Here is an 18,024-nt window from a genome sequence, read left to right as displayed (position 1 = left end):
CTCGGCTGTTTCACTTTTGCATCCACTCGTGTTGGATTCGATTCTAGGGAGCACGGCGCATCATGGCGCTAGCGGTGCTGGTGCCAGGCATGCTAGTGACGTGCGGCCTAATCCTAGCTGCGCTAGGCGCGCCGCTGCATGGGTATGTGCCTTTTGACTTTCAAGAGGCTTGACAAACTTTTGTACTGCCTTGCTTGTGCTCAGCTTGAGTCTTACAAACAGCATCATCCCTGTGCCCGTCGGTGCTGGCAGCGTTGGGCTGGCTGGAACAGTGCACGTGACGGTCGCGCTCGTTACGCTCGTGGTCCTACCTGTCTGTTGGGCCCTGGGTACTCGACAAGCAAATTGGGCCGCTTTTTATGCCAACTCTTTTCCGTACGTGCTCTTTGCCATGGCTTGTGCACTGGGACACTGGCGGGCCCGTGTGTCTTCACTGCTTCCTCTCTGTCCAGATCTTGGTCCGCTCCGGGAGGTGCAGAGGCCGTGGCTTCTCTGCGGCGACTGCGAACACAAGCCCTTTGGACGTTGGCCGGCGCTTGGGTGGCATGCGCTCTTCTCCCACTCGACTGGCGCAGTCCCTGGCAGACATGGCCAGCGCCCGTTCTGATTGGTGCTGGTCTTGGGTACGTCGTCTCGCCCCTCGCATCCAAGACCTTTCCAAACTTGCCAAACCGTGTCCGAGGGGAAACGGCAGCAAAAGAAGGTCGAGACGAGAACGATGAAGCATATGAGTCATCTGTTTTGTAGTTTTCAACAAGTGGTACTGTGCTTATGCGGCCGTGTTGCTGGGCGTGATGCCGTAGGCATGCGCTGGGTATTGGCCGAAGCAGCCACGTGTGCGTCAAGTAGAGAGTCTTTTAAATCGTCTATTATGCAGTCCGAGGCAAGAATACAAATTCTTCTCACCCCGTTTTATCAACACGTTGAGTTGGCGGCTGGGCGGGCTTTGCAGCCGCGTCCTGCCCTGCATGTCGGCGCCAGAGGCGCTTTAATTCCCAATCCATCCGCACGTGACATTGCTGGTTCTGGAGCAGCGGCACGATCAAGTTGTATCTATCGCATTCGGCGCCGGGCGCAGGAATAAAAAGTACTGATTTATCGAGAATGGGTGGCACCGCGGCACCGTGGCATCGTGGCATACGGACACGGGTTCGGTCACGGATACGGTTGCGTTTGAACCCACCTCTCAATCTCACGATTAATGGCCAGGATTCGCTCGCGAGCACGAGCTTCTAAATCGGGCTCAACACGTAGGCAAGTCCAGTCGTCCGTCTTGGCACTCAAGGCCGCCAATTGCGGTGCCAAGACAGTCTCAAGCTGGTCACGAAAGCGCTGCTTCATACCCCGGATAGCTGCAAAGCCATGCAGTCAAAGGGTGCGGGGTTGAGTACGGGGGCAACAGACTTTCTGCAGGGAGTGCTTGTGGCGAAGATAATCCATACTGCGCTGAGCGGCTATCCAATCAGGCGTGTAGTCGGCATTGATAAGAACTTTGTTGAGGTGATAGTCGTAGCTGTCCATCCCTGGAGCATGATCCACGCGCGTCTTGAGGGGCTTGCCTGCGCCAGGCAAATTGTCAAACTCGCCACGGCGGATAGCTTCGTCCAGCTGCTGAGCTGCCATGCCTGCCGTGCTCCGTTTTCATAACCATTTGAAGTGAATCGAAGTGCAATGGTGTACCGGTGCAAGAAATAACCCCTCTACCCTTGAAGACAACAAAAATAAAAACGAAAATAAAAACAAAAAGCAAAAGCGCGCAGCGTGGCATGGGTGCTGCCAGCTTTGAGCGGTGGCAACACACGTTCAAAAGAGTCGCCGTGGCGTGGTTCGGAGACATCTGCGCGAGGTGCCACCTGCACAGGGCGGAGGGAAGGCCAGAATAAAATGACGAGCCCTCACCACCAGTGGTTCGATGACCCGGGGTGCGAGAAACAGCATCAGGTAGGGCAGCATTGCTTCGAGCCTACCTCGGTATGGCCTTGGCCGGACTTGGCCAGGGATTGCTGAATCGAAAAGTCGGTGACCTACCATTACATCAAACATGAATACTGAGGACGGCCACTTCACGAACATGGGAGAGCTCAAGAGAGATCAAGAGAGAGAAGCGCATTGAGTCTTCTCCAGACGAACTGGACTCTGGCCCTGGCAACACGGAGGTGGCAAATGCCTTTTAAGCGCGTACCGTGTCAACGGCACGATGGAGGGCGGTGCGCATCTTCCAGCGCGCACGCTGGAAGATGGTACCAGCTCGATTGCTGTCCGTGTCCAGAAATCTAAATAGGCGTTGATGAGGTTGGGCATTGATTGACTTTGTCAAGTAATGGCAGGCGCGGCGAAATCAAGCCCTATGGATCATACCGGCGGTGTTGGGGGGCTGTATGTCGAATATCAGGCCCAGCAGGCTGCTGGGGGTCGGCTTTTTCATCGAGCAAGGGCGAAGGCTGCCGGGTTTCCAGTGTGGTACGAATACGGTTGTAGGCCTCGGCCACCTGGATAAATTTGCCGGCGTCGGCCTGAGCACCGGGGTGGCTGGAGTCGGGGTGATAAATGCGTGAAAGGCGGCGGTAGGCTTGCTCTGCTGCCTCTGGGGTGCATGTGGCTGCCGACAAGCCTAGCAAGTGGAGATCTGCGTCTCGAAACACGAGCGAGGGGTTTGCAAATGCGCTTGCGGCGCGGCGTTGCGCCACGCCTCGCACCGTCCCCATCCACCTTTTCCACATCCTGAATCCCTTGTCTTCCTATCAATCAACGTCTATGTCCGTCTCTTTGTCTCTCACATGTGCCAGGGATCGTGCTCAGCGACCCGACCCGGTGAAGAGTGCAGTCGACCCCTGCCATCAAGTGCCTTCGGGGGGCCACGAAACGGCCTCCTGCAAACTGCGTGACACTTTCACCACATGCAAAATTGAAAAATACCCTCCAAGTTGAAACTCTAGGTTTGGAAAATTTCGCTGAGAGAGGATGATGCGATTTGCAGGTTGACACAAGGGAGTGTGACAGGGAAGCTAACTGCTAAAGTAAAAAAGTCAAGCCACAGCAGAGATGGCTACCGTGTGAGATGAACTTGCAGAGAAGCAGTTGTGAAGCAGGAGGAAATTTACGACGAAAGCGTAGCATTCGACGTCGGTGGCAACGGCGAGCTTGGTGTTTGTTCGAGGTTGTGCTGGGTTTCCTGGAACGGTTGACTCGTCGGTGTGAAGGGAGGGAGCAGCGACGGGGTGGCTTGACCACCGTGGGGGGTGACTTGATGACAACCTGCTGGTCTGGCTGTCCGCCGGTGTCACCGAGGCTTGTTGATGTGGCCGCGCTTGGCCGAGTGAGATAGACGACTGCGATGGAGAGTCCGCAGACATTGCGGCTGCGGAAAGAGTTTCGTTTGGTCCAGCGCGCAGCGCTTCCCGGGGTCGACATTGCACCGCTAGCCATCAAGCCATACTTGGGCCCTAGCGTAAGTGGGGCTTTGGGTTGGCGGCGATGGTGCGGCCATTTACGGGTGCACCTGCATCCCGACTGGCCGCAGGTGGCGCTCCCCGTGGAGCTCACCTACGATGACAAGCAGGATGCCTTCTCGTTGCACGCACGTGCCCTGCTCTTTCATCCCAACGTGCATCCGGAAACAGGCGAGGTATGTATGCAAGTGACCCGTGTCAAATCCACCGACAGGTGCTGACGGCTGATTGTTGGGTTGTTTTAGATGAGCCTGGGTCAGGTGGCAGTCTCGCAAGCTGTAGACGTGCTGCGGCGTGCCGTGGTCGTGTTGCAGGATCCAGATCCAAGCGCCAGTTGTCACCCAGAGGCGTGTGAGGCCTACGTACACAATCCAGACCTCTATTGGGACCTGATGGGGCAATGCCAAGCGAGCTTGGAGGAATTGGCTACGTCGGGCCGGGTCACGGTGCAGGAAATGCCCGGCGCGAGCGAAGAGCCCGACGACCCCTTTGCTCGCGCCCTTGCCAGTTTGCCTCGGCATCTAGTGGTTTCTGATGCCGCCCAATCGCAGGCTGCTGCTCAGCAAGCAGAGCGCACGGCATCGGCGCGCGCGCGTGAAGCCTTTGACTTTGCCAGTTATCATGCCTCTTGGAGCGCCACTGGGACGGCAGTTGCACCGTCACGAGCTCCCTCGGCCTCGCGCACCATTCCTCGATCCCGACCCAAAAATGCGTTACAGCCACGTGTTACGTATGATCCTGCTCGCCCCGCGCCCTTGGCGCTCGAGGTCGAAGCGGAGGGCGCCCTTAGACCCGGTGCCACTCCCCGGCCCCGTCAAAGCGAAGCGCCAAAGCGTCTGTCTGAGTTTCGGGGCCGCGCAAGTCCAGAGCACATCATTGTCAACTTTCCTCGTTTCTCCACAGCTCTGGAGTACGATAATCCAGAAGCACTTGATCAGGAGGAGGACGAATAGCGGTCCTTTTGAGCGGCTCTTCTGGCTCGTGGAAGATGCAAAGTTAGTAGTTAGACATCGGAGCGGCTGAGCGCAGGACGCCTTGAAAACGATCAACAAATCGACCCTCCTGGCATGTTTATTCTGTTCTTGAACCCCACCTCCATCACCCCTGCTCGCCGTGTTAACCCCACTACTAAAAGCCCCTCCCTCCCACAGCCCATCTCCGCGCACGTTCTTTTTTTATTTATTTTTGGCTGTACGCCCACCCTTTTTTCTGACATTTTCTCTGTTTTGACTCTTCAACGCGAGAGAGAAAGAGAGAGAGAGAGAGATGAATTGGTTTGAGAAGAGAGAAGTAAAGAGCAAAGACACAAAGGAAAAGCACAACTACCACATGAGAGAGAGAGAGAGAGAGGAGAGAGAGACACAGAGAGAGAGAGTTTGAGAGAGAGAGAGAATTTGCATCTTGGGGCTGTTGCTGCTCGTCTCCGCCCTCTCGGTCTTGGTCTGGGTTGCGCCGTCTCGGCTCTCTAATCTCGAAAGAGGAGGGTGCTGGACGTCTTGAACGGGGACGGGCGAATAGGTGTAGGCGTTGCGGAGAGAGTGGGAAAGAGGTAAGCTGTCTTGTGTCTTTGTGAGCTGTGTGTTGGAAGCAAGTCACAGCTATTGGCGAGGACCTTGCCTGTTGCTCCGGGCACCGCGCGTGACAGCAGCCATCTGCGCAAGTCGCGGATATCATTCAAATCGGGGTCTGGCTTGCAGGGTGAACAACCGCCAGGATGCGTGAAATCAAAATTTGTCTCCTTGGGAGCGGCAGTGTGGGCAAATCAGCGCTCGCCATTCAGGTGCGTCGTGCGGGATCCCATCACACGCCCATCATCGCGTCTCGCGTCTTGCTGTGACCTGCACCGGCACCTACTGTATCGCCCCTCGTACCCGTAGTTTACAGAGGATCGCTTTGTTGAGTCCTATGATCCAACTGGTGCGTTCATGCCATCCCGGGCGAGGACGTTGTGTGTCTCTTTGCTTCTCCTTGCTTGGCGTTCTCCCTGCGCGCCTGACCTCGTTGGTGCTTGGGTGGAATGGCAGTTGAGGACTGCTATCGCAAGGAGGTCGAGTACAAGGGTGGCAAGGTAATGCTGGAAATTATTGATACCGCCGGTACCGAGCAGTTTACGTCGCTGGTCGAGCTTTACATCAAAAACTGTCAAGTGAGTGCTTTGTGTCGCCGCAAACCCGCAGCCAAGGGCAGAACGGGCTCAACCACACCCCCCTTGGCCCTTGGCATGCGTCGTGTTCATGCCTGGCCATGGCGGTGGCATTCATTTTCATGCTGCGCCTAGGGCTTTGTACTGGTCTATGACGTGACAAAGAAAACCACGTTTGAGGATATCGACGAGATTAAGGACATGGTGTGGAAGATCAAGAAGAGCAGCAAGCGCAATCCCGCCCCAATCCTGTTGATCGGTAACAAGACCGATGTTGGTTCTCGTGAGGTGGGTTTCTCATCCACGCCCGTGGGTCCTCAAACTTCGTTTGCATGCCTCCAGGAGGTGGTGATGGTGGTCAAAGCTATATCTGCTAGCAGCTTCCACGCCAATGCGTTCATTCACGATTCGGTTGTCGCAGGTGTTGCTGGCTGCGGGCCATGCCAAGGCCAAGGCCTGGGGAGCTGCTTTCATCGAGACGAGCGCCAAGACCAAGGTATGGATTAACTGTGCTTCCCACGAGAACCTGCCCCAATGCGCTCCTATGAGAACCTGTCCCAGTGCGCTGACGCCTTGCCAATCTTTCAACCTTGCTGCCCAATGGTGTTGGTGTATTTGTAGACCAACGTTGAAGATGCCTTCACAGGGATGATTGACAAACTGCAGAACCCTGGCGGTGGCGGCGGCAAGTGTGTGCTGCTATAGACCAAACATGCCCATCTCTCAACCGTTTTGCGCCATGGCGCGTGCACGCGCGCGCGTGTTTTTGTTACCTTTTGGCTTTGCTTTGCATCGTGGATTTTTTTTCTTTGGGTTCCGAGTCTTCGGGGGCTGTATGCCTCGTTAAAGAGCTTGAGGCGCAGTAGTCTGCTGTAGGCGTGCTGGCGTGCTTGTCTTCGTACGCTTTAAATTTTGATCTGTCTTTGACTTCAAACTTCAGCCGCGTAGTTCGTTCGTGTTAGGTGTTTAGCCAGTTTGTAAAAAGAGACTTGATGCTTGACCGCGCCCAGCGCCAGCGTGGCTTCGATATTACGAAACGCAGCGTATCGTCGTCTCCACCCATGGAAAGCGAGCAAGGCGGGAACCAACGCTCCAAATTTTAATTCATCATCTCGCCCTACCCCTCACCCCGACCATACTGACTTGAGACTCTCGGCTTGGAGCCCTTTTTGGAACCCAAACAAGAAAAACGTTTTGCAGAAGGAAAAAAAAAAAGGGGGCAGCCAAACAGTCTTCGTGCTCTTCCTTCTCGAGTCTGGCATTGTGCCATCAAAACCACGTCGGATAAGCAAGCAATGAGCCAGAGAGAGAGAGAGAGAGAGAGAGAGAGAGAGAGAGAGAGAGAGAGAGAGAGAGAGAGCCAAGAGCCCATCACACATTTCAAAGGGCGCGTGATGGCCTTGCTCATTCTGATACGTTGCCAGACACGTGCGAGCAGCCACCTTCGGGCCAACCCGAGAGGAAAGCTGTGAGACCAAATAACATCACTCTGTCGTAATGTGAGCAGAAAATTCGAGCGAGTCAGTGAACAACCACTGGGGGGACGCATTTTCTTTTTAGAAACTGCTTGAAGAAGCACCAACACCTCCAAGAACCGAGCTGAAGCCCTTCTGCCCTTGAAGTCCAGTGCGAATCACATTAGTAGCGTGCCTGCCGTTTGTGTACGCCAAGTTCAACCATCCATCATGTCGAAGAACCGCCAATTGCTGCTGCAGGAGTACCCCAAGGACAACATCACTGCCGATAGCTTCAAGCTTGTTCGTATTCGGCTGCCTCATTCTGCCTCTTTTGCCAGGCCAGGCGAGTGTTTTTTCCACTGACTGGTGCCATGGTCTCATGCCGTGGTCGCTGGTCGATTGTGAGTAGGAGGAGTCGGACATTCCCTCTATCCAGGATGGCGAGGTCCTGATTAAGAACATCGTGGCGAGCGTGGACCCGTACCAGCGCGGCATTCTCAGCCCAGGGTACGTGGCTCGTTGGTCACCACGCAACCCAGAGCCGCTCGCCCTCGCTGACGGCCAGTTTGGGTATCGCCGAGCCTTTTCTCACACGCAACGATGATGGTGATGGTACAGCCCGAGCTATGCCGAGCCTGTTCAGATTGGCAGCCCCATGCGCCTGGGCACGGTCGGCGTTGTCGTTGAGAGCAAGGCCGAAGGCTACGAAAAGGGCGACTTTGTCAATGGCTTTGGTGGCGTGCAGGATTACTATGTGGGCAAGCCCGGTGAGAACCTGCAGAACAAGCTGCAGCCCCGTCCGGAGAACTTGGAGGACATCTCCAAGGCCATGAGCGTGCTCTCGGTCGTCATTGGCCTCACTGCGTACGTGGGTACCAAGCACATTCTCAATCCTTCCAAGGATAGCGTTTTCCTTGTTTCTGCCGGCGCTGGTGCCGTGGGCAGCCTGTCGGGTCAGATTGCCAAAGAGCTCGGCGCCACTGTCATTGGCGTGGCCGGCAAGCCCGAAAAGGTGCGTGTGCTCGAAGATGGCCACCCAGTTGTTTCGTACTTTTTTCAAACTAATACCGACATCTTGCTTCAACAGCTTGACTACATGAAATCGCTGGGCTTTGACCACGTCTTCAACTACAAGACCGACGACTTGAAGGCCGAGTTCAAGCGTGTGGCGCCCAAGGGCATCACCCACTACTTTGACAACACTGCTGGCCCCATCACCGGTTTGTACTTGCTTTGGACTCTGAGGACTCTGGGCACCTGCCTCATGGCTTCATTGCGAGTGTCGTCTCAAAGACTGAGCACTCAAGTCCTTACGATTGGCTTTGCTCGGTGTACTGCGCAGAGGCCTTTTTGCAAAACGCTGCCACTGGTGCCAAGCATGCAGTTTGCGGTGCCATTTCCGGTGCGTCTTTTTCACGCTGATCATCGGCTCTGTCCTTGTCAACGTGGTTGGCTCGCGTTCAAATCCCACAGCGTGTGGCTATCGGTTTGCTTGAGCTCATGCGTTCGGACCATATATTTTGCAGACTACAACAAGGAGAAGCCTGATGGCATCCGTTCATGGGCCTCGATCATCAAGAGCCGCATCACCATCACCGGCTTCCTGGTGTGTTTCGTGTCGTGGTTGAGGTCGACAGCAATCAGAGCGATGCACGCAATTTCTTATGTCATATTTTGAATGCCTGTTCGCGCCTTCTTCTTTGCACGACTCTCTTTCCGCAGGTCTCCGATCACATTGACAAGTATGGCGAGTTTGTTCAATGGGCCAAGCCTCTGGTAAGCGTGTGCTGGCATCCTCTGCTTTGCAGTGTCTGAATGTAGGTTGACATGAATTTTGATTCTCAATTGCAACACAGGTCGATGCCGGCAAACTCAAGTGGAGCGTGGATTTGCGCGAGGGTGGACCCGGCAAGTATGTTGACACTGCCACCGATCTTTTCGCCGGCAAGCATTCAGGCAAAATGCTGCTCAAGCTTAACGAGTTTCCCCAGTAAAGTGTGTGAGCGCACTCGTGGGGCCCCGGGAGGTCAACGAGCCGTGACTGCACAATAATCGATGTTCAACCACCAATGACTCAGCTTTTCGCACTCGCTACCACATGCGCACGTCGCGTCATGCCAGTGTGTCAAGCTATAGTAAAAAAATCAAAAACTGAGAGAGCTTCAGCCTTGAGGTACCAGTCCGGTCATTGATCCCCCACTGGGGGCGTTACATCCCTCCTCCTTCCCCTTTTAAGGCCGAGTGTATCAGAGTCGAAGAGCAGCGGGAATGACGATGACACGTCAATCTGTTGCGGTTTCTTATTGATCCATTATGATTGTTGGTCGGATGGCCTATTTGTCAGCATCGGCGTTTGTCATGGGCTTGCTACGCTTGGAAAGAGGCTGCTCCTCGCTGGTCGAGACGCGGCGACTGTCTGGCGGTGAGACCAGCGCATGTTGCTGTGCCAATGACAAGCACAAAAACGTGAGGGGCAAGAAACAATCGTGCTTAAAGCAAATCAAGTCAATGGTCGAGATGCGCGCTCGCCATACGTCAGCAGCTTCGCGAAAGCAATGAACATGCATCGGGCCTTTTGGCGTTTGCACCGCGCGGACAGCCCACATGTCTGTAAAAGTCAGCAGGGAACAAGCACAACGTCGAGAAAGACGTTGAGAGTATGGCGCGTGACGACCGAGCCGCGTGCATCGCGTCGTGAGAAGCAAAAGAAACAAGTTGCGCCTCGCACACCTTCGTCGTCGTCGTAAAACTTTTCAAAGGAGTCCCCGCACAAAGCACACGTTTGTGCCTCGGCTGCTGGCAGCACTTGAATAGAGGCTTCGACGTCATCAACGCTGGCTGTGACGGTTGGCGCCGGTTCGGGATCTGCCTCTCTACATGGGGTGCGGTGCGCAGAGTTGAAACTGACGGGCGAGTTTGCAGGCAAACCTTTTGTTTTGTCGAGCGCACTTACCGGTTGAGCTCCGCAACTGAGGCAGCCTTGGTGCGTAGCCAATCAGCTCGAGTTTGCATCCAGCCACGAGAGATGATTTTTTGCGCATCGCGAGTCTCGCTCCGCATGAAATGCCAGTCATAGTGGCGCTCTAATGCCTTGCCGAGCGCCTTACGGAACCGCTTGCCGCATTTGGTGCACTGCAGGGGCTGTTGCTTGTATAGAGCTGCTACATATGCGTCATCGGTTCGTCTGGGCACAAAGCATCACACCAAGCAGTGGCATGGGACCGGTCAGTAATTGCAAAAGACCGGCACAGAACATCCCGCAATGTCCTGCAGTGGTCGTTCTATCCATCCTCAAGGTGGTCCCCTGTGATTCCCTCGCTTTGCGCAGCCAGGATGACTGATTATATGCCAATGTGTGCCACGAGTCACGTCTCGTTGAAGGGCAGAGTGTCTTGATCGTGTGCACACAAAGCGCATTCGAGTTTAACCAAGGCAAACGCACTGCTTAATGTCCCGTGTGTTGAGGGCCATGGGGGCAAGATTACGCCAGGGGATGGCATCTGGTGAAGCCGTGGGCTCGGAAGCGTTTGCGTTGACAGCCGGGTTGGCCGACTGCAATCCAGGTAATAGGAGACTTAGGCCACCGGTCTCAAGAACCTTGGAAAGCAGCGAATTCGCCGAGAGCGGTGTTTTGGGAGCCTATGGTTGAACAGGACGAGATTAGTGATGAGAGAGAAGGTCGAGATTGCAGAGATGGTGGCTCGGCAAAGCGATTCATCATGCATGCTAAATAGCATCAAGTCATGAGAGAGCTGGCTTCGTACCGAGGACGTTTGTGAAGGAGGCGTCTGTGCAGGCAAACTCGAAAGTGGTGGTACGGGCGGAGGCTGTCCAAAGTGAAATTTCAAGCCAAAGGGCGGATACGGAAGCATGGTGAATTTGGCACACGATGCATGCAATGACCATGGTCTGAGATGTCGAAGCTGAATGCTATCAACATACCCGACGTGGATCTGCAACGTGGGCGGTGCGAGGATCAGCCGGCGCAGCGTTGCTGCGTGGGTCTGCCGTCGATTGATGATAGGCTGGGGCAAAGCTGGTTGCTGGTTGTGCTTGTGCAACTTCATGAGCCAAAGGCCACGATTGAATCTGCAGGACAGAAGGCGAGGGCGATGGCGAGCATGGGTCAAAGTTCATCAGGGTCAGGGCAAAGGGACAGTATGAAATACAAGCGTACCTCGTGGTACAAGCGGCGAGCTGTATCCTCAAGCCGGCTCCGGCGAACATGATCCATGACAAGAGCAGGGTTGTAGCGCAGCTCATCCTCGGCATCGTGGAGGGCTTGCTGAGCGCGGCGCAAGCCTTCAGGGTCATGATCTGGAAAGTGTGATGGCGAGGGTGAGCGTTACCCGATCGTACACAGGCCAAGGCGCAGTGCATATACGTACAGGCTGCTGCAGCTGGGTGAGTAGGTGCCGGAGCGGCGACCTGTGGTCGTGCTGCGGCTGGAGTTCTGTAACCCAGAATGACGGAAGGTACGTGAATGACAGATAGGTGTGCGTGCATGGTCAGCTTCAAAAGTGGGTGCACAAGAAGATGCGAGAGCAGTCGGGTTCGTACACGGACGGCGGCGCAAACTTGGGCTTTGGGGCGCCACCTGTTTCACGTGGCACCTATTTGAAGAGATCAGGGTGTATGTGCATCGGACGTCGAAGGAAAAGAGGAGAAAAACATGGAATTGAGCAACTTTGAAAGGGTATTTGAGAATGGAATCGCAAAAGGGATTGAAAACAGTCGGTTTAAAGGAGATGAATGGCTGGCGATGGGCAGACATGTGGTGCTTGAGCGTACAGATCGGATGTATCTGTCAATGTCAGCGAGAGTGGAGGAAGGAAAGAGGTCGCTCCAGGTGTTGCGCACTCGAATCGCATTCATGCGGACGTCATGTGAGCCCTAATGTGAAGGCGGGAAAAAAGACGGCTGTGTGAAGCGACAAAGTCCGCGATCAGGATTCCAGCAGAGTTGAAGGGTAAGGAAGGCATACCGGTCCCATGACACCTTGAAAAAGGCGAACAAGTTGCTGATTGAAGAGGGGAATGTATTCGCCGCCCACATTTTTGCAAATGGAATCGACAAGAAAGAGATACTGCAGATTGGCGCCAGGCGTGCGCTGCACGAATGGAACGGAGCAAGCAGTTAAGATGCTCTGAGGCCAGTGTGGTACAAATACGTGGGAATGTGAAGGGAAAGTATTGAAGGGGGAGGCTTTGGGCTCTCGGCATCAGTTACAGTTGAAAACAACCCTCTCAGGAGATCAAGCGATAGTTTTTCGTCACTGAGCCCAAAGCTCCATATCGATGCCAGCGCATGGCCGAGACCGACGAGGTTCACGAATGCTTGAGTTTTCAATTTGTTCCGTAGTGTTTGAAGCCGAGTGAAGGGACGCACCAGGATTTTCTCAGCGATGGCTTGGACGATGGTGGAGGCTTCGCTGCGATTGTCATCGGCGAGCATGGTCAGGAGCTTAATTTGATCCTATTCGAGGAACAGCCAGTGACGTGCATGCGCGCGCCAAGATATATATCATACCGAAATGAACATGAGTGTACGAGAAAAGGCGTGCGCAGGCGTGGGAAGAGGGGCAGGAGGCGGCTTGACGCGCGATTGGACGGACCAGTCGATTGGAGATGAGCTGGTCCAGCTTGTGCTTATACTCGGCACGCACGGAATTGGGCATGGCGATGATGGCAAGCCGCCGCCGCAAAGGCGGTGCACCGGCGAGGGCAAGAAACGCTGTGGTTAAATGTGGACTGCAGGCGTACAGACAGCAGCGAGACACCGCTCGGTCAGGTCCCAGGCTCGGCCCGACGTTTGGGAAGTCTTGCGGCGTCACGGCTACCTGGTGATCATAAAGTTGGGTCGACAGCAAGCAAAGAAGACATGACAGTGAGTCTGCAGCATTGGTAAAATACAAAAGGATATGTCAAACCCACACGAGCACGTCTTCCAACTCAATGTGCCCACCCCTACGTCCCCAGCGACTGCGCGCACATCCGAACCGGCTGGCTGGCTGCCCTCTGACCTCAAAGAGTGAATGCCAAAAAAAAAAAAAAAAAAAAAAAAAAAAATTCAGACCTCGCGTTAGTCAAACTGTAACAAAACGTCACACTTATGAGCCACTGAACATGGAGCGAGAGAAGAAAGGAGAGAGAAGAAGGGGAAAGCAAAGCGTTCAGCGTTAAGCCCTCGAGACTGAGAGAGTTTTCAACTGCTGTTCTGTGTTGTAGTTTGATAGCTCTTTTGACTGCCTCTCTTGTGTGTGTCGTGTTGTGTTGAGTGTGTGCGTGTCGAGAAGGAACAATGGCAGCGTAAGTGGTCGTGACAGTGGCAATGGCAGTGGCAGTGGCAGTGGCGGTGGCAGTGACAGGGCGTTCGAGCAAAGGGGAGGGTGGCTGTGGGAAAGTCGGTTCCATTACCAGAGGGTACTTGCGAGGGATTGATTGGCTTGTGTCAGGTTAGCAGGCGGGTGGAGCAACATTACCGCTCGCTCACATGCACGTTGCTATCTGGGGTTCGACACTGGGTTGTAGGTTGGAGGTGGGCCGCATCGACGATGCGTCACCCGATGAGCAGGTGGTGGTGACGCCGCCTGAGCTACGGGGAACTGGATTTGCCTACAAGCTGCCACCAAGCCACATCCGGTCTCGCGCCAGTGCCAACGTAAGCGCAAGCCATGGGCGTCGCTTAGCTGTCCGTCTTCTCATCAACGCCTCATCGCCACCATGACTGGAAATGCGCGGTCTCCGACTCGACAGATTAGCTCTTTGGACTTGGTTGCATTTGCTCAAAGTCACGCCTTTGCCGCTAACAATGTGTTTCGTGCACATCAGCTGAGCAGTGAGTGCAATCGCAGAGGTGCCTGCCAACCATTCTCCAGCGGTCCAGCCACTCCCATTTTACAATGCGTGTTTGCGTGTGTTTGTTTTGGATGCTACAGTGAAGAGCGGTGGGGAAGCCGTACGCGTGCAAGCCCAGCAGTCCAACGAGAAGCAGCTTTTGCGTTTTGAAGCCGAGTATGTTCGCCCCCGATTGCGCAGCGCGTGTGACACGCTCAGCAAGAGGACCCGGCCTCGTCTCTTCCGACCCCTCACTTTTCAATGTTGTTTTTTGACCCTTAGCTCCGCCACGGTGTTAGCACTGCGCGCTCATCCTTCAAAGCCCTTTCTGGCCGTGCAAACTCCGCAAAAGTGGCAGGCATGTCGTCCCAGAAAAATATCAAATTTTTGCCTGGCCTTGGGCACATGATGCTGATTGTGGCCCTGATGTTTGCTTGCTTAGGTGTACTTGATCGATCCTGCCAGCATGATGCCTGCTTTGCTGCTCACCATCAATAGCAGCTCGACCAACACCAAGGGCCAGGTAGGGACATTGTTCTTCACTATTTTTTGCTACTGCGCTGGCGTGAAGAGGATCCTGCCAGCTTCTTGCTGCCGCCACTGCCAATACTGTGTGTGCACCTGACAATTGTCCTCTGCATACCCCCCTCCAAGGATGATGATCTGGCCTTTGGGCCTGCCCATGTTGTCAAAGTGTCGGGTGAAGACGTTTTTGTGGCCCGGCTTGATGCCCTGCAGCCCGACACGCCCCAAGAGCACACTGAAGCTGCGCCTTCCACTGACGCCCGGGTAAGTTGCCAAAGCAAAGCCCGCCCACTTGGGCTTTGTTTTTCCACCTACCTCCACCCTTGTGCCGACTTTTCCCTCTGACCTTCACGCACTGCACCACCCGTTCCACTCGTAGACAACCGTGTTCTTTGTCGAACCCTCTGACACGCCCCAGACCGCCTTTTATACGTATTCGGCTGGCCACCTGCGTCGTTGCGTCGGTACTGGCACACAGCTTCTGGACGCCGTGTCCTATCCCTTGCAGTTGGTCAGTTTTCTTTTCTATTATTTCATTTATTTATTTTTTATAAATTCATCGCCGTGGGTTGCAAATGCGCCAACTGGATTGAATCAGTCGCCGACGCTCACCCTGATGACGCTTCTGCATCACTCGCCTGCACAGGAGGATGGGCAGGAGACGATTGCCTATGGTCACGTTGTGTGTGGTCCCAGCGACTATATTGTCTTGCTCTACATTCAATCCCTGGATTTTGCCACCTCACGCATCGTGCTGTGGAACCTCACCTCCTCGGACGTGCGGACATTCGGCCTTCATGGCCACGGAGCGGTTCGTGTTTGACTCTGTACTCGATTCGTTCTTCTGGTGACCCTTCGCCCTGTATCTTATATTCCTCCATGGGTGCCCTCTGCTGTACAGGAGCCACGCACCATCAATGCGGTGCAGCGTGGCGGCGCGCTTCATCTGCTCTGGGTCAAGGGTGTGGCTCCGGCCCTGCGCAACAACCCAGCTCTAACCGAGGAAGCCAAGCAATTGGGTGCCGTGGATCGTGACGATCTCTTTGATGGCCTCAGTCCTGCACTCCAGGAACTGGTCGGCCATTCGTACATTTGTGCTCTGACTCTTGACATTGCTGGTACGGCTTGCATTCACACCCATCCCCGCTTTGTAAAGAGTGCCCCAGCCCCCGGCTCATTTCACTTTTGATTTGCAGGTTTGTCTGCACAGCAGCTTTGCATTTATCCAGTACGCCAAAACCTTACGAGTTTGCACGTTTTGCATGCCGAAGTCGTCGAGGTACGAAAACCTAGTCGTTTGCCTTCCACACCCTGCTTTTAAAGCTCTCACAATAGTCATCGTGATCATTTTACGATGTAGGATAACCTTCGTTTCAACTTCCAGTCCCAGTCGCCGGTGAGACATATTTTATTCATTGCTCTTTGGTGTTGCTGCGCTGTGTCCTTACTTTGTGGGTGGCGTTTGCTTGATGCAGACGAACAACTTTTCGAATAACCTATTGTCGGTCGCGCTGCTTCAAGCCGAGCAGTCTGTCAATGGCCCTGGTATGTTGTCCCTATATCATGTTGCTGTCTGACCAGCGACTATTCTTGCATTCTTGGCTTTTGTGTGTGTGTGTGTGTGTGTGTGTGTGTGTGTGTGTGTGTGTGTGTGTGTGTGTGTGTGTGTGTGTGTGTGTGCGTGTGTTGGGATGGAGCAAGGCGAGAAAACGTTTGTCTTTGTTTTGTCTCTCAAGAATTCCTTTGGTGTGGCGCACAATGTAGAGGGCGCTGCAAGCGCAGGTCCCAGCAGCACTTTTATGTCGCGGTCGTCTTCAGTTACAACCACAGACGGGATCACGGCTGCCTCTTCCCCACCCACCACGCCTTCCAGTGCTTCAGCGCAGACGCGCATGTTGGCGCTGCTGCGGAACAGCGCGTCGACGCCCGAGGCGGCAACTTCAACGTCGCCAACGACGTCTCGCTCTGCCTCGGTTTCTAGTACCGTCGTCACAACAACTAGTGGCCCAAGTGCGCCGCGTGACGCTGGTGCTGGTCTTTTGGCCCTCTTCAACAAAGCCAAGACTCAAGCTACTAGCTCAGAATCCGCGCCCGTGCCAGCATCAACATCCACACCCGCTGCCGTGCCTACACCCGCAACGGCCCCTGCCCCTGCTGTAGAGGTTTCAAGCCCGACCGCTGTTGCAACGTCCACCCCGGCAGCTGCACCAGAGCCAATGGTCGCTGCTGCCCCACCGCAATCGCAAGGCTCAGCTCCCGCCCCAAGCCAAAAGCAGGCTTCTTTCGTCCCACCGGGCATTCGCCCACCTACGTCCGCAGCCATGCCCGCGGCGCCCCTTGGCGGTTCAGTCACCTTGGATGACGCAACACTCGATCGCCTCGCTGATCGCTTGGCACAGCGAATGAACCTTGTGGGTCTGGAGGGTCGTTTGGTGGGTCGCTTGGACCAGCACATGTCGCTGGCTACCAAGCGTCTTTCCTCTGAAGCCGAGGTCTCGCGTCGCAACCTCAATGTCATGTTTGACGAAAAGTTGCGTCGTCTGCTGGAGGTCATGGCTCAACGCTCGGGAGACAATCAAGTCACACCCGAGCTTTTGCAAGAGCACTCACAGCGCCTGGCGAAAGAAATCAAGGCTTCACGCTCTCAGGTTGAGAAACTTGTACAAAGCTGCCAGCAGAGCATTGATCGCGTGGAACACGCTCAACTCAATGCCGCCGACCTGGCCAGCAGCCTGAAGAAGCCGGTCAAGGACGTGCTTGCTCCCATGGTAAGCACCGAACTGAACAAAAAGGTGACGGTGGCCGCCGAAACCGTGCTGGGTCAAGTCGCAGACGTGGTTTCCAAGGGCTTGACCTCGCTGCTGAGCGACGTTCAAACCAAAATCGCCCAGCAGTGGATTGAAGGTGGTCCTCAAGAGCGCGCGCTACAGCGCGGGCTTGGCGTCGTCCTGGGCAACGGCGTTGACGAGCAGCTCAAGCATGTCCTCACGGCCATCCAGCGCATGGAAGAGCAAATGGCTAGCCTGCGCCAAACCATTGCTCGTTTGCCTGCAGCCCCCGAGGGTGCTACTTCTGCTGCAACACCCGGTACCGCAGGGTCTACTCCAAGCAGTGCTCGGGCAACTCCTGCGCAGGCCGCACCAACAACGCAGCAGCTGCTCACAGAGTTGGTGCAGCTGGCAGGCCGCGGTGATACGGAGATGGCCTTCAGCCGCGCTTTGAGCCAGCGCAATTTGAGTTTGGTGTGTCAACTATGCGGTGCGCTGCAACCCACGGTCATCCAGCATCTGACACCGCAGACACGGCTAGCCCTGCTGCAGCAGCTATCCGTGGCTTTGGCCAAGGGCGCTGATAATCAGCGCGTGGTCGAGTTTCTCATCAAGGGCGTCCATCAACTGAACGTGCCGTCTGAGGCGCACGGCATGGCCGTGCAGGTGTTGCAGTCGGTGCGCAGCAATACCATCAAGGCCTTGCAGCTTCCAAATCTGCAGCATCATCATGCGCGTTTGCAATTTCTCCTCCAGCTCATCAACGAAATGTTTCCCGCTCCTTCTGCTTAATTCTCTTCAGCCCTCCAAAAACAAGGTTGAGACATGTCGACCTGCATGAACAAT

General features: G+C 55.0%; 5 protein-coding genes across 5 annotated transcripts; 3 read left to right on the top strand and 2 right to left on the bottom strand.

The window, feature by feature from the left end:
* Nucleotides 1–1,155: 1,155 nt before the first annotated feature.
* Nucleotides 1,156–1,623, bottom strand: MONBRDRAFT_29262 (uncharacterized protein; the record flags this gene model as incomplete). Its single annotated transcript, XM_001749699.1, has 2 exons — nucleotides 1,156–1,352; nucleotides 1,443–1,623. 2 exons carry the CDS (start codon nucleotides 1,621–1,623, stop codon nucleotides 1,156–1,158), a joined length of 378 nt encoding a protein of 125 aa, XP_001749751.1.
* Nucleotides 1,624–3,094: 1,471 nt separating this feature from the next.
* Nucleotides 3,095–4,402, top strand: MONBRDRAFT_38858 (uncharacterized protein; the record flags this gene model as incomplete). The annotated part of the gene is made up of 2 exons (XM_001749750.1): nucleotides 3,095–3,625; nucleotides 3,695–4,402. The coding sequence occupies exons 1-2, from the start codon at nucleotides 3,335–3,337 to the stop codon at nucleotides 4,400–4,402; spliced, it is 999 nt and encodes a 332-aa protein (XP_001749802.1). The 5' UTR covers nucleotides 3,095–3,334.
* Nucleotides 4,403–7,157: 2,755 nt separating this feature from the next.
* On the top strand, nucleotides 7,158–9,117 carry MONBRDRAFT_38857 (uncharacterized protein). The gene is made up of 8 exons (XM_001749749.1): nucleotides 7,158–7,349; nucleotides 7,459–7,556; nucleotides 7,668–8,061; nucleotides 8,137–8,269; nucleotides 8,392–8,451; nucleotides 8,576–8,655; nucleotides 8,772–8,825; nucleotides 8,906–9,117. Exons 1-8 carry the CDS (start codon nucleotides 7,278–7,280, stop codon nucleotides 9,041–9,043), a joined length of 1,029 nt encoding a protein of 342 aa, XP_001749801.1. The 5' UTR covers nucleotides 7,158–7,277; the 3' UTR covers nucleotides 9,044–9,117.
* A 265-nt stretch (nucleotides 9,118–9,382) lies between these two features.
* On the bottom strand, nucleotides 9,383–12,726 carry MONBRDRAFT_29259 (uncharacterized protein; the record flags this gene model as incomplete). The annotated part of the gene is made up of 12 exons (XM_001749698.1): nucleotides 9,383–9,657; nucleotides 9,780–9,922; nucleotides 10,003–10,233; nucleotides 10,492–10,688; nucleotides 10,814–10,876; nucleotides 10,992–11,138; nucleotides 11,227–11,366; nucleotides 11,438–11,502; nucleotides 11,610–11,662; nucleotides 12,034–12,159; nucleotides 12,438–12,524; nucleotides 12,664–12,726. 12 exons carry the CDS (start codon nucleotides 12,724–12,726, stop codon nucleotides 9,383–9,385), a joined length of 1,590 nt encoding a protein of 529 aa, XP_001749750.1.
* A 653-nt stretch (nucleotides 12,727–13,379) lies between these two features.
* MONBRDRAFT_34263 (uncharacterized protein) lies at nucleotides 13,380–17,970 on the top strand (the record flags this gene model as incomplete). Its single annotated transcript, XM_001749748.1, has 14 exons — nucleotides 13,380–13,471; nucleotides 13,580–13,709; nucleotides 13,805–13,886; nucleotides 13,987–14,062; nucleotides 14,168–14,219; nucleotides 14,328–14,408; nucleotides 14,459–14,674; nucleotides 14,790–14,921; nucleotides 15,057–15,221; nucleotides 15,312–15,528; nucleotides 15,607–15,689; nucleotides 15,771–15,806; nucleotides 15,886–15,955; nucleotides 15,992–17,970. 14 exons carry the CDS (start codon nucleotides 13,380–13,382, stop codon nucleotides 17,968–17,970), a joined length of 3,411 nt encoding a protein of 1,136 aa, XP_001749800.1.
* Between the last annotated feature and the right edge of the window lie 54 nt (nucleotides 17,971–18,024).

The sequence above is a fragment of the Monosiga brevicollis genome, genomic scaffold (assembly GCF_000002865.3).
Source record: "Monosiga brevicollis MX1 MONBRscaffold_33 genomic scaffold, whole genome shotgun sequence".
NCBI lineage: Eukaryota > Choanoflagellata > Craspedida > Salpingoecidae > Monosiga > Monosiga brevicollis.
Note: the sequence above shows the minus strand (reverse complement) of the source record. Positions and strands in the feature narration are given on the sequence as shown.